Source organism: Neomonachus schauinslandi, chromosome 11 (assembly GCF_002201575.2).
Source record: "Neomonachus schauinslandi chromosome 11, ASM220157v2, whole genome shotgun sequence".
Lineage (NCBI taxonomy): Eukaryota > Metazoa > Chordata > Mammalia > Carnivora > Phocidae > Neomonachus > Neomonachus schauinslandi.
The window spans coordinates 81,398,557-81,412,553 of NC_058413.1; the positions used below are offsets into that span (position 1 = coordinate 81,398,557).

Genomic DNA, 13,997 nt, shown 5'->3' on the forward strand with positions numbered 1-13,997 from the left:
ATTCAAAGTGCTGAAGGAAAAAAAAAAAAACAAAACGAACTATCAACCAAGAATTCTACATCCAGCATAACTGTCCTTCAAAAAATGAGGGAGAAATTAAGACATTCTCAGACAAATAAAAGTTGAGGGAGTTTGATACCACTAGACTTGACTTATGAGAAATACTACATGGAGTCCCTCAAGTTAAAATGAAAAGATGCTAGACAGTGACTTGAAACCATAGGAAAATACAAAGTTCTCCAGTAAAGATAAATGTCAAAAAGAATGAAATCTTGCCATTCTCAACAATGTGGATATAACTAGAGGGTATTATGCTGAGCAAAATAAGTCAGTCAGAGAAAGACAAATACCATATGATTCACTGATATGTGGTATTTAAGAAACAAAACAAATGAACATAGGGAAAGGGAAGGAAAAATAAAATAAGATGAAAATTGAGAGGGAAGCAAACCATAAGAGATGCTGTACTCTAGGAAACAAAGTGAGAGTTGCTGGAGGGGAGGTGGGTGGGGGGAAGGGGTAATTGGGTGATGGGCATTAAGGAGGACACTTGATGTAATGAGCACTGGGTGTTATATGCAAGTGATGAATCATTAAATACTACCTCTTGAAACTAATTTAAAAAAAAAAAGAAAATTGTAGGGGTGCCTGGGTGGCTCAGATGGTTGAGTGTCTGCCTTCGGCTCAGGTCGTGATCCCAGAGTCCTGGGATCGAGCCCCATGTAGGCTCCCTGCTCAGTGGGGAGCCTGCTTCTCCCTCTCCCTCTGCCATTCCCTCCACTTGTGTTCTCTGGCTCTATTTCTCTGTCAAATTAATAAGTAAAATCTTTTTTAAAAATATAAAAACCAGTATTATTCTAATTTTAATTTATAAATCTACTTCTTTTTTACAGGACTCAAAAGACAAATGCATGAAAATAATTACTAATCTATATTAATGAGGACACAACATATAAAGATTTGACTTGTGACATCAATAACATACAGAGAGGTGGAGCTATAAAGGAGTAGTTTTTGTGTGTGATTGAAGTTTAGTTGGCACCAATATAAAATAGAATGTCATAACTTTAGGACAGTATTTGTAATCTCCATGGTAACCACAATGAAAATATTTATAGAATATACACACAAAAAAAATGAAAAGGGAATTAAAACTTGTCACTATAAAAAATCAACTAAATACAAAGGAAAATAGTAACGGAGGAAATATGGGAGAAAAAAGCTACAAAACATAGAGAAAATAACAAAATGACCAAAGTAAATGTTTCCCCATCAGTAATTCCTTTAAATGTAAATGGATTAAACTCCCCAATGAAAAGACCTAGATTTAGAAGTGAACAACACTATAGATCAAATGAACCTAACAAATATATATAGAACAGTCCATCCAATAACACAATACACATTTTTCTCAAATGTATACACATGGAATATTCTCCAGGACAGATCATATGTTAAGCCATAACACAAATTTTAATAATTTTAAAGACTGAAATCATACAATGTATCTTTTCCAATCACAATAGAATAAACTAGAAACCAACAGCAGAAAGAACACTGAAAAATTCACATTTCAAATTCCAGAAATATGTGAAAATTAACACACTCTTAAAAACAACTAATGATTAAAAGAAGAAATAACAGGGAAATCAGGAAATATCTTGAGACAAATGAAAATAAAAATTCAACATAAACTTATGGGATGCAGCAAAAGCAATGCTAAGACGGAAATTTATAGCTGTAAACACATTAAAAAGGAAGAAAGGTCTTAAGTCAACACCTAACTTTTCACCTTAGGGAACTAGAAAAAAGAAACAAACTAAACTGAAGGGTAGCAGAAGGAAGGAAATATTAAAGATTAGAACGGAGATAAAAAGAGATAATAAAAAAATAGAGAAAAAGCAACAAAACCAAGAGTTAGTTCTTTGGAAAGATTAACAAAATTGACAAACCTTTAGTAAGATTAATTAGCATAGCAGCATTATTCACAACAGGCAGAAGCAACCTAGGTGTCCTTGATGAATGAATGGATGAACAAAATATGATACATACAAAGGATTATTATTCAGTCTTAGAAAGGAAGGAAATTCTGACACCTGCTACACGTGCTACAATGCGGATGAACCTTGAAGACATGCTAAGTGAAAGAAGCCAGTCATAACAGGACAAATACTGTATGATTCTACTTATATGAAGTACCTAAAATGGTCTATTTCATAGCAACAGAAAGTAGAATGGTGGTGGCCAGAGGTTATGGAGAGGGGAGATAAGAAGTTAATGTTTAATAGATATAGAGTTTCAGTTTGGGAAGATGAAAAAGTTCAGGAAATGGATGGTAGTAATGTTTGCACAATGATGTGAATGGATGTAAGGCCAGTGAAATCTACACTTAAAAATGGTAAGAGTAGTAAATTTTATGTTATGTATATTTTGCCACAACGAAAAACAAAATAATTATGTTATACCCAGATTTTTTTTAAATATTTAAGAATGCTTCTGAGCCATATTCCTGGCATGACCATCCCTACAACCCCGCCTCTACCTCCAGCACCCAATCTACTACAACCTGCTGGATCATCTCAGTAATTCCAGTTTCCTTACAAAAATCTAGGCTAATAATTTCGTGGCTTCTTACTTCTTTCATGATTAGGGCTTCTAGGCTTAAGAAATAAAAATAAAAGATAGCCAATTAAACTTGAATTTACCAGGTGGAGGAGCAAGATGGTGGAGCAGTAGGAGACCTAAATTTCATCTGGTCCCAGGAATTCAGCTAGATAGGGATCAAACCATTGTGAACACCTACGAATTCAACAAGAGATTGAAGAAAAGAATAGCAACAACTCTCTGAACAGAAAAGCGACCACTTTCTGGAAGGTCTCTTCTGATTTGTTTAGTGTATATTTTCTGGGGACATTGTTACCCTGTTAGCATTTTGTTCTCTCATTCATCTATTCTCCTCTGGACAAAATGAAAAGATGGAAAAAATCACCTCAACAAAAAGAACAAGAGGCAGTACCGACTGCCAGGGACCTAATCAATACGGACATTAGTAAGATGTCGGAACTAGAGTTCAGAATGATGATTTTAAAGATACTAGCTGGGCTTGAAAAAAGCATGGAAGTTATTAGAGAAACGCTTTCTGGAGAAATAAAAGAACTAAATCTAACCAAGTCAAAATCAAAAAGGCTATTAATGAGGTGCAATAAAAAATGGAGGCTCGGGCGCCTGGGTGGCTCAGTTGATTAAGTGACTGCCTTCGGCTCAGGTCATGATCCTGGAGTCCTGGGATCGAGTCCCACATTGGGCTCCCTGCTCGGCGGGGAGCCTGCTTCTCCCTCTGACCCTCCCCCATCTCATGCTCTCTCTCTCTGTCTCATTCTCTCTCTCAAATAAATAAATAAAATCTTAAAAAAAAAAATGGAGGCTCTAATTGCTAGGATAAATGAGGCAGAAGAGAGAATTAGTGATATACAAGACCAAATGATGGAAAATAAAGAATCTGAGAAAAAAAGAGATAAACAACTACTGGATCATGAGGACAGAATTCGAGAGATAAGTGATACCATAAGATGAAACAATATTAGAATAATTGGGATCCCAGAAGAAGAAGAAAAAGAGAGAGGGGTAGAAGGTATATTGGAGCAAATTATAGCAGAGAACTTCCCTAATTTGGGGAAGGAAACAGGCATCAAAATCCAGGAGGCACAGAGAACCCCTCTCAAAATCAATAAAAATAGGTCAACGCCCCGACATCTAATAGTAAAACTTACGAGTCTCAGAGACAAAGAGAAAATCCTGAAAGCAGCTCGGGACAAGAGATCTGTAACCTACAATGGTAGAAACATTAGATTGGCAACAGACCTATCCACAGAGACCTGGCAGGCCAAAAAGGACTGGCATGATATATTCAGAGCACTAAATGAGAAAAATACGCAGCCAAGAATACTATATCCAGCTAGGCTGTCATTGAAAATAGAAGGAGAGATAAAAAGCTTCCAGGACAAACAAAAACTAAAGGAATTTGCAAACACAAAACCAGCCCTACAAGAAATCTTGAAAGCGGTCCTCTAAGCAAAGAGAGAGCCTAAAAGCAACATAGACCAGAAAGGAACACAGACAATATACAGTAACAGTCACCTTACAGGCAATACAATGGCACTAAATTCATATCTTTCAATAGTAACCCTCAATGTAAATGGGCTAAATGTCCCAATCAAAAGACACAGGCTATCAGATTGGATTAAAAAACAAGACCCATCAATATGCTGTCTGCAAGAGACTCATTTTAGACTCAAAGAAACCCCCAGATTGAAAGTGAGGGGGTGGAAAACCATTTACCATGCTAGTGAACACCAAAAGAAAGCTGGGGTGGCAATCCCTATATCAGACAAATTAGATTTTAAACCAAAGACTGTAATAAGAGTTGAGAAAGGACACTATATCCTACTTAAAGGGTCTATCCAACGAGAAGGTCTATCAATCGTAAATATCTATGTCCCTAACATGGGAGCAGCCAATCATATAAGCCAACTAATAACAAAAGCAAAGAAACACATCGACAGCAATACAATAATATTGGGGGACTTTAACACACCCCTCACTGAAATGGACATATCATCTAAGCAAATGATCAACAAGGAAATAAAGACCTTAAATGACACACTGGACCAAATAGACTTCACAGATATACTCAGAACATTCCATCCCAAAGCAACAGAATACACATTCTTCTCTTGTGCCCATGGAACATTCTCCAGAATAGATCACATCCTAGGTCACAAATCAGGTCTCAACAGGTACCAAAAGACTGGGATCATTCCCTGCATATTTTCAGACCACAGTGCTTTGAAACTAGAACTCAATCACAAGAGGAAAGTCGGAAAGAACTCAAATACATGGAAGCTAAAGAGCATCCTACTAAAGAATGAATGGGCCAACCAGGAAATTAAAGAAGAATTAAAAAAATTCATGGGAACAAATGAAAATGAAAACACAACTGTTCAAAATCTTTGGGATGCAGCAAAGGCAGTCCTAAGAGAAAAGTATATAGCAATACAAGCCTTTCTCAAGAAACAAGAAAGGTCTCAAATACACAACCTAACCCTACACCTAAAGGAGCTCGAGAGAGAACAGCAAATAAAGCCGAAACCCAGCAGGAGAAGAGAAATAATAAAGATCAGAGCAGAAATCAATGAAATAGAAACCAAAAGAACAGTAGAACAGATCAACGAAACTAGGAGCTGGTTCTTTGAAAGAATTAACAAGATTGATAAACCCCTGGCCAGACTTATCAAAAAGAAAAGAGAAATGATGCAAATAAATAAAATCACAAATGAAAGAGGAGAGATCACAACCAACACCAAAGAAATACAAACAATTAGAAGAACATATTATGAGCAACTATATACCACCAAATTAGATAATCTGGAAGAAATGGATGCATTCCTAAAGATGTATCAACCACCAAAACTGAACCAGGAAGAAATAGAAAACCTGAACAAACCTATAACCACTAAGGAAATTGAAGCAGTCACCAAAAATCTCCCAACAAACAAAAGCCCAGGGCCAGATGGCTTCCCAGGGGCATTCTACCAAATGTTTAAAGAAGAATTTATACCTATTCTTCTGAAACTCTTCGAAAAAATAGAAATGGAAGGAAAACTTCCAAACTCGTTTTATGAGGCCACCATTAGCTTGATCCCCAAACCAGACAAAGACCCCATCAAAAAGGAGAATGACAGACCAATATCCTTGATGAACACGGATGCAAAAATTCTCACCAAAATACTAGCCAATAGGATCCAACAGTACATTAAAAGGATTATTCACCATGACCAAGTGGGATTTATCCCTGGGCTGCAAGTTTGGTTCAACATCCACAAATCAATCAGTGTGATACAATACATTAATAAAAGAAAGAACAAGAACCATATGATCCTCTCAATTGATGCAGAAAAAGCTTTTGACAAAGTACAGCATCCTTTCTTGATCAAAACTTTTCAGAGTATAGGGATAGAGGGTACATACCTAAATATTATAAAAGTCATCTATGAAAAACCCACAGCGAATATCATTATCAATGGGGAAAAACTGAAAGCTTTCCCCCTAAGGTCAGGAACGCGGCAGGGATGTCCACTATCACCACTGCTATTCAACACAGTATTAGAAGTCTTAGCCACAGCAATCAGACAACAAAAAGAAATAAAAGGCATCCAAATCGGCAAGGAAGAAGTCAAACTCTCACTCTTTGCAGTTGATATGATACTTTATGTGGAAAACCCAAAAGACTCCACCCCAAAACTGCTAGAACTCATACAGGAATTCAGTCAAGTGGCAGGATATAAAATCAATGCACAGAAATCAGTGGCATTCCTATACACCAACAACAAGACAGAAGAAAGAGAAATTATGGAGTCGATCCCATTTACAATTGCACCCCAAACCATAAGATATCCAGGAATAAATCTAACCAAAGAGGCAAAGAATCTGTATGCAGAAAACTATAAAATACTCATGAAAGAAATTGAGGAAGACACAAAGAAATGGAAAAACGTTCCATGCTCATGGATTGGAAGAACAAATATTGTGAAGATGTCAATGCCACCTAGAGCAATCTACACATTCAATGCAATCCCTATCAAAATACCATCTACTTTTTTCAAAGAAATGGAACAAATAATCCTAAAATTTGTATGGAACCAGAGAAGACCCCAAATAGCCAGAGGAATGTTGAAAGAGAAAAGCAAAGCTGGCGACATCACAATTCCGGACTTCCAGCTCTATTACAAAGCTGTCATCATCAAGACAGTATGGTACTGGCACAAAAACAGACACATAGATCAACAGAACAGAATAGAAAGCCCAGAAATGGACCCTCAACTCTATGGTCAACTAATCTTCGACAAAGCTGGAAAGAATGTCCAATGGAAAAAAGACAGTCTCTTCAACAAATGGTGTTGGGAAAATTGGACAGCCACATGCAGAAGAATGAAACTGGACCATTTCCTTACACCACACACAAAAATAGACTCCCAATGGGTGAAAGACCTCAACGTGAGACAGGAGTCCATCAAAATCCTAAAGGAGAACACAGGCAGCAACCTCTTCGACCTCAACCACAGCAACTTCTTCCTAGAAACATCACCAAAGGCAATAGAAGCAAGGGCAAAAATGACCTATTGGGACTTCAGCAAGACTAAAAGCTTTGGCACAGCAAAAGAAACAGTCAACAAAACCAAAAGACAACCGACAGAATGGGAGAAGATATTTGCAAATGACATATCAGATAAAGGGCTAGTATCCAAAATCTATAAAGAACTTCTTAAACTCAACACCCAAAGAACAAAGAATCCAATCAAGAAATGGGCAGAAGACAAGAACAGACATTTTTCCAAAGAAGACATCCAAATGGCCAACAGACACATGAAAAAGTGTTCAACATCACTTGGCATCAGGGAAATCCAAATCAAAACCTCAATGAGACACCACCTCACACCAGTCAGAATGGCTAAAATTAACAAGTCAGGAAATGACAGCTATTGCGCGGATATGGAGAAAGAGGAACCCTCCTACACTGTTGGTGGGAATGCAAGCTGGTGCAGCCATTCTGGAAAACAGTATGGAGGTTCCTCAAAAAGTTGAAAATAGAGCTACCATACAATCCAGCAATTGCACTACTGGGTATTTACCCCAAAGATACAAATGTAGGGATCCGAAGGGGTACGTGCACCCCAGTGTTTATAGCAGCAATGTCCACAATAGCCAAACTGTGGAAAGAGCCAAGATGTCCATCAACAGATGAATGGATAAAGAAGAGGTGGTATATATATACAATGGAATATTATGCAGCCATCAAAAGGAATGAAATCTTGCCCTTTGCAACGACGTGGATGGAACCGGAGGGTATTATGCTGAGCAAAATAAGTCAATCAGAGAAAGACATGTATCATATGACCTCACTGATATGAGGAATTCTTAATCTCAGGAAACAAACTGAGGGTTGCTGGAGTGGTGGGGGGTGGGAGGGATGGGGTGGCTGGGTGATAGACATTGTGGAGGGTATGTGCTATGGTGAGCGCTGTGAATTGTGTAAGACTGTTGAATCACAGACCTGTGCCTCTGAAACAAAGTATATATTATATGTTTAAAAAAAAAAAAGAAGAAGAAGATAGCAGGAAGGGAAGAATGAAGGGGGGAAATCGGAGGGGGAGACGAACCATGAGAGACTATGGACTCTGAGAAACAAACTGAGGGTTCTAGAGGGGAGGGTGGTGGGGGGATGGGTTAGTCTGGTGATCTGTATTAAAGAGGGCACATACTGCATGGAGCACTGCGTGTTATACTCAAACAATGAATCATGGAACACTATATCAAAAACAAATGATGTAATGTATGGTGATTAACATAACATAATAATAAAAAAAAATCTGGGGGCGCCTGGGTGGCTCAGTTGGTTACGCGACTGCCTTCGGCTCAGGTCATGATCCTGGAGTCCCAGGATCGAGTCCCGCATCAGGCTCCCTGCTCAGCAGGGAGTCTGCTTCTCCCTCTGACCCTCCCCCTCTCATGCTGTCTCTCTATCTCATTCTCTCTCTCAAATAAATAAATAAAATCTTTAAAAAAAAAAATCTGAAAAAACCTTGAATTTACAATGAATAAATTTTTATATAAATTATGAATATTTTTAACGTAGGTATGTTCCATGCAATATTTAAGACATACTTATACTAAAAAACATATTCCTTGTTTATCTGAAATTCAAATTTAACGGAATACCCTGTGTTTTATTTGCCTACCCTACAAATGGTCAAGTAATTCCTTTGATCTATGTGTGCTGTGAACATTCCAAACCACTGACTCAAGAGCAATTTTTATAGAGGTACTAATTTTTTAAATGTACTAATTTCTCTGCATGACTCTTCTAATTTTTATATAAGCTATTGGATTGATTATTCCTATTCCTGCCTTTTTATTGCTTCCAAATATTACATGCAATGATAAGATACTTTCTCCCCAAAATTCATTTTTATCACCTATGTTTTGAATAAAATGTATACCATACACAGCCCCTTTTTGGTAGGTAGCAAAAGATGTACCATGAAAAGTCATCAACTGTTAAAACTACAAAAAGTCCTGCTGTCTTACAGGTAAGGGCCCATCCACTTACGCTCCTCTCCATGTAGGACTGAGCCGGTTAGTACACTATTGGGACACCAGTTGGTGGGTTTTTCAGTTACCAACACACCACATGTGGCAGCTCTGACACTGGATAAACGTAGGTCCTTGCGCCTGTCTATCCTTTCAGCACTATACCACCTAAGACAACACCGAAATACATCTTTTAAAAGACAACTATTACAAACCCGTCCAATTACAGATCTCAGGCAGTGGGGAAGAATGCACTCCTGTGTCGGAAGGAACTGTGAGCCCCTGGTCTGAGAGCTCCCCTAGGACTATTTACTCCCAGTAGGAAGACAGTTGAAGATCAAAGAGGATGCTCCTCGCTTTTACCTGGAGTGGCACCACCCTGGACATCAGGTGATCAAAATAAAGGTCCACTGCTTCGGTGAAGCCCTTGTAAGTTGTTCTCAGCCTCATGCCAGAGTCTTGGAGTAACCAGCTTGAATAAAAGGGGGGTGGGAATTAGTTGCACTGTTTGTGGGTTTGTCCTGGGCAGGATGATGGTGGGGAGAAAAGAAGCAGCTTCAGAGTCCTGGGGGGAGCGGGACCATTCCCACGCCACTACCTCCACTCAGCCAGGAAGGCAGGAGATTGTGCAAACAGATCCAGAGGCAAACTCTACCACAGCTCCAGCCCCACACTCTGCACTGCTTCCCTACGAAAAGACAACCCGCACTGCAAGGGATTTTATTTCCAGCTTTGTGGCTATCGGTCTGGCTGCCAGTCAGAGTGAGAAAAGCTTTTCACTGAACTCAAGCCCAGTGTTGAAGCATTTATTCTAACATCTCATTACAAAGGGGTGAAGCCAAAGGGGTTAAGGAATCACTGGGGCCAGATGTAACCTTCCAGTGTCACCCAGAAAACCAGGCCTGACACAGAGGCCATGAGAGGCTAATCCCACTTCTCCCCACTTCTCTCTAGGCTGACCCGAGGGGCTCATTAGCATCAGCCTCCTCAGCTCTTCAGAGCTCAGCTCAGGGGAGTTGCTGATGAGCAAGAAAAGGTGAATGCTTCCCACAACCCGTCCATTGTGATCGTATTCCCCAGGTGTACACAGATCATTCCTTCCAGAGCTGGAGTCAGGAACTTTTCCTTCTCACTTGAAATTCTGAGAAAACACTTATATTTTCTTATAAAGGCTCTGATGCTTCTTGTCTAATTTGGAAGTCCTGAACAGGGTCAGAAAATTATCAGTTTACGTTAGGTAAAAATGTTTAAGGAGAGAGCAGCTTCCTCTAGATACCTCCACCCTCCATGTCACCTAAAAGGGTCTAGCTTCTCATCAACACTGGGCCTCTGCTTGTTTGGGCCTCCCTGGGGTGTGCCCTAGTGTCAGGACCTGAATGGATAGTGCTGCCCAGGAGGAGGGCTGAGTGCTGGAGCTCCCGCTGCTTCTGAGCTAACACTTAAATCCTGTCCTCCTCCTGGCAGCTCCGGCTGAGCCAGAGGACATCGCTGACACACAGATTTCTAATCCCTAGGTGCAGGGGGAGGGCACTCTGGCTGTGTGCACAGCCTTGTCAAGGGCACAGAGACAGAGAAGTGATCCTAGAGAGCGAAGGAGATGGAGGTAGAGCCTGCTTGGGATCCCTAGGGAAGGGATGGGTCGCGCTGGAGACGAGAGAGAAAACAAGGCCTGGCCTGGTGGCTGTGCTGTGGGGAGAGGCCATTCCCGAAGGAGACCACAAGGCAAACAGGACCAGCCTTCTCCCCCCTTGGGGCTGCATGGGGTAGGGAGAAAGTGGATCTAACCATCTGGAACACCCTGAGGATGGGAAAGATTATGCCTATTAAAAGAAAGTCTTTTTGCTGAAAATTAATGGCAGTAATGATGAGGACAAGGAATGAATGTGGTACCAGGTGATTACCGTCCAGATTTCTACTCCATAATTCACTAAAGCCTGAGATTTGAAGATAAGACAAAACAAAAACAATAATTTGTTTCTCTTATACTTTATCAAATAAAGTGACATCATTTAAAATGGGCTCCTTTGGGCATCACTTACTCTGAAAAGGAATTTCAGTACGAATGAAGAATATACTTTAGTAGCAAAATTAAACCTCCATTTGTGATTACCGTTTTGCAGAAGCACAGAGGTCCAACTCAAGCCACAGCTGAAGCCCCTCACAGCCCCACTCACCTGGGCAAGCCCCCGAGGTCAATCTCACTGCAGATGTAGGGGCCTGGACGCAGAATCACCCACAACCCGATCTCCGCAGCCATCAGCACAAAGGCCCTAGGGAGGTCAGTGTCAGCAGCTCTCAAGACACAGAGGGGACGGTGGGGACAAGCCCAGCATCACAAGGTGGTGGAGCTGCCCAGCTCCTCTCCTCCCTCCCTTCACAGGCCCTGGGAGCTGGGTTCGCACTTGCTCCCAGCCCAGGACCTTCTGCACAGCCCCACTGGGGGCATAAGGAGGAAGGGCATCAAACAGGGTATGGGGGGGTCCTAAGAGTGAACCTGACCCCAACAGCCTTGCTACCATAGAGGGGCAACCCCTGTCCCAGCACAGGTGGCTGGCCCACACTGCAAAGCAGGGCAGACACTGGGGATTAGGCACCTCTGGGCTGCAGTGAAGAGGTCTGGGCTCCGAGGAGGCAGACCCAGACCCCCAGGAGTAACAGGTTCATGGAGAGCATGTGCGTCCCATGAATAAGGCTCCCGACCCGCCTCTCTCTGGTTCTCAAAGCAGAACCAAGATGGTCCCATGGTTCCTGATCAACCCCAAGGGGCCACCTCTCTGCCTCCCCACCCCAGGCCAGGCCATAGAAGCAGCAAGAGCACTTACTCCAGGTCCAGGTTCCCAGAGAAGTCAAACTGGCCTCTTTCTGGCTCATGGAGGTTCCATGGAACATAGCTGTAATAGAAGATAATTACAGGAATGAGCTTTCATTTATTCCACTTTGTCTTCTAGATTACCTTCTTTACCCCTAAAACCCATTATGATGGTTGAAGATGTATTTCTTAGATACATGTCTTAATGGTGTCAGGATTGGAACCAAGAACTAAGTGAAGAGACTTAGGGACCTTAGAGTATCCAGGGCCGGTCCCTGGGGGGCTAATACCTCATCTCCTTAGGAGACAGGAGAGAAGGCCAGTGAGATTTGGGTGAAGCATAAGATGTGACCACAGGTGAGCTTGAGCATGCACTCCCCCCACTTCCTCCCTCCCTCCCCATCTCTCCCACTTTTTCTTCATCAGAGAAAAAAAAAAGTAACTTCTTAAGAGAAAAAGTTAAAAGTAAGATAAGAGGAAACTTCAGTGGTCAGTCCTATTTTTACTGAAGCAACCAAAATTCCGAAGAATTCTTTCCTTATCTTCTCTTTAGAAGATAAGGAAATAAAATAAGTTCTTTAAGGGGCCCAACTCAAGAGGCAGAGGTAACACAGCAGCTCCTCTCCTGGACTCCCACCCACCCCTAGCTTCCAGTGGAGCCCTCTCCAACTGTAAAGAATGTGCACAGGTAAAGGGGGAGGAGGTTTGCTTGCTTCCAATTCAGACTCAGGAGTTCCCTGTTTAAGAAAATACAGATTACCTAGCTTTTATAAGGTAAAATGCTTAGCCTGCAATATTCCCACAAGCTTCAGGAGTCTTGTGATGTGTGAATGTACCCCCAGGACCAGAACTTACATATGCAAATAAATGGATCCTTTTAAGTAATCCTTCTGGAAAATCATACATTTGTTTCATCTATGCTGTGATGGCCCAGAACATTCTTGTAATTCTTCTTAGAAATTGTCTTCAAAGCTAGCTCATGAACCACTCAAGAAAATCCACATGCTTGATCTGTAATCATATATTTTTGCCTGAAAACAGCTTTCCCAAGGAAGCTATTTTGAAAAAGATCACATTCATTTGCTGAATAAATTGGGGGCTGGAGTGCTTGTTTAAAAAAAAAAATTGGATAATTTAATCACCTCCTACACCTACACTCACCTCCTTCGCTGTATTCCTTTGTACGCCATTGCTCTTTCTATTCCTCTAAAGCTTATACATCCATCCTGTCTTCTCATCCGCACTAATGGGGAGTGCTGTGCAGGTGAGGGAAGAAGGCTGTCGAACCCGGCAGACTTATGCAGAGGGGTGGGCTCTTCCTATATTTTTCCCCACAAAGGTCAGCCTAAAGATTCTCTTCAGGGACAGCTCACGTGCAGGATCTGGCAGGGCTCCCCCCATCCTGACACAATGGAGACCTACAGTCTGGGGTGCCTTGAAGAAGCCCAGGACACAGATGCGACAGATGCCAATGCTTGGTGGTGGGGTGGGCCAGCACTCACGTGGTGAGGGTATTCAAGCCACAAGCTTTCATCTTCAGCAAACGGTCCTTCCAGTATTCCTTGGGCACCCGGAAATAGTGCATGGAGCCCCCGAAGATCCAGAAAGTTGAGTCCTCCAGCATGAAGTATTGGCCGTTGGCCTGCAGCCCTGACTGCCGGTGTCTTAGCCACGCAGGGAGCAGATTATACCAATCCAATCTGCAAAGAGAAAAGGCAGCCGAGAAGCTTGGCTCATCCTCACCAGTAAGCAGGGGTACAGAGTCTTAGGAGAGAGGCTTTTTCTCCTCCTCCACAGGCCCTCTGCGTTTCTAAGAGCTCCTGCTTCTGAGGCCTTCAGAAAAGGTTCCCCACCCTCCGATTTAGCCACACCTTAGAAGGAGTCTTTCTTCAGTACACTCATCTGCATCCCACTGCAGGGGAAGAGCAAGCTGAGGCCATAGTCAGGAACAAGACAAACACAAAGGTCAACATGAAAACTGTGCTAACAGGAGAGAGGACGAGGTGGGGGCACACAGCATGGAAAGGGTATTCCCAGGGGC

General features: G+C 41.7%; 1 protein-coding gene across 1 annotated transcript in view; it reads right to left on the reverse strand.

Moving 5' to 3' along the window:
- LOC110586098 (beta-galactosidase-1-like protein 2) overlaps positions 1 to 13,997 on the reverse strand; it is a 51,522-nt gene that overhangs the window by 24,448 nt on the left and 13,077 nt on the right. Inside the window, exons 3-6 of the mRNA XM_021696241.1 lie at positions 13,459 to 13,656; positions 11,970 to 12,038; positions 11,322 to 11,417; positions 9,511 to 9,619 (exon numbers count right to left, since the gene is read on the reverse strand). Of these exons, the coding sequence (XP_021551916.1) occupies positions 9,511 to 9,619; positions 11,322 to 11,417; positions 11,970 to 12,038; positions 13,459 to 13,656 (472 nt within the window). The remainder of the gene's footprint in view (positions 1 to 9,510; positions 9,620 to 11,321; positions 11,418 to 11,969; positions 12,039 to 13,458; positions 13,657 to 13,997) is intronic.